At 48.2% G+C, this 993-nt stretch overlaps 1 protein-coding gene across 1 annotated transcript in view; it reads right to left on the bottom strand.

Annotated features, from left to right (window-relative positions):
- Nucleotides 1-424: 424 nt before the first annotated feature.
- The window catches only part of LOC116523455 (fibroblast growth factor 13), a gene marked incomplete at its 3' end in the record, with an annotated part of 11,812 nt that continues 11,243 nt past the window's right edge, over nucleotides 425-993 (bottom strand). The window contains exon 3 of the mRNA XM_032238574.1: nucleotides 425-528. Within this exon, the coding sequence (XP_032094465.1) occupies nucleotides 425-528 (104 nt within the window). The remainder of the gene's footprint in view (nucleotides 529-993) is intronic.

The raw sequence follows: 993 nt of genomic DNA, 5'->3' as shown, positions 1-993 counted from the left end.
CACAGCACTGAAAAAAAGTGACCTATAACCCCCTTTCACACTTAGCACCATTGCCCCCTCTCCAATGGTCACGTGATGAAAATTCAGACACTCGCCCCCCCCCCCGGCTCACATTTATGACGGTTGCAGTGTCCCTTGGGGGGGGGGTTCACGCGATCCCCTCTTGTGACCGTCTGATCAGCGGGGGAGCCGGAGTCCCTCAACAATCGTGTTCCCGAGTTAACAACAGCAGTGATTCACTTAACAACGGTGGCAAGAAAAATCCTAAAACGGGGCAAAACGCACTGGACAAACATCTCGCTTAGCAACCGAAATTTCGGGGTCGTAGGCTGAGGGCTACCTGTATTCTTTCGGGGTTCAACGCAAGGTAGACAATCCCATTGAAAACAAAAAACAAAAAAACAGACGGAAAACAGAGACTTACGGATGTGTATAAGTAGCCTTCACTGTTCATCGCCAAATACAGCTTCGTCTGAACACCTTGGATAGCCACAACGCGTAAGCCCACCGGGATGAGGTTGAAAATAGCTAGGATGGAAACAGAAAGAATAATAAAGTTAGGTGTTGTTGCCGCGGTAGGAGGTAATTATTTTATTACTTTAATTTCTTTTATATTGTGATTTTAATTTCCAGTAAGCTGCCTAGTCAGGACACAGTGGCTCAGGGGCTAAGACATTAAGCTTGTCGATCAGAAAGGTCGGCAGTTCAGCGGTTCGAATCCCTAGTGCCGGGTAACAGAGTGAGCTCCCCCGTTCCTTGTCCCAGCTTCTGCCAACGTAGCAGTTCGAAAGCACGTAAAAAATGCAAGTAGAAAAATAGGGACCACGATTGCTGGGAAGGTAACAGCGCTCTGTGCTCCTTCAGCGTTGAGTCATGTATAACCACAGAGACGTCTTCAGAAAGCGCTGGCTCTTTGGCTTTGAAACGGATATGAGCACCGCCCCCTAGAGTTGGGAACGGCTAGCACATATGTGCAAGAGGAACCTTTACCAT

The sequence above is a fragment of the Thamnophis elegans genome, unplaced genomic scaffold (assembly GCF_009769535.1).
Source record: "Thamnophis elegans isolate rThaEle1 unplaced genomic scaffold, rThaEle1.pri scaffold_323_arrow_ctg1, whole genome shotgun sequence".
Taxonomy (NCBI): domain Eukaryota; kingdom Metazoa; phylum Chordata; class Lepidosauria; order Squamata; family Colubridae; genus Thamnophis; species Thamnophis elegans.
This window is presented reverse-complemented; position numbering and strand designations above follow the sequence as displayed.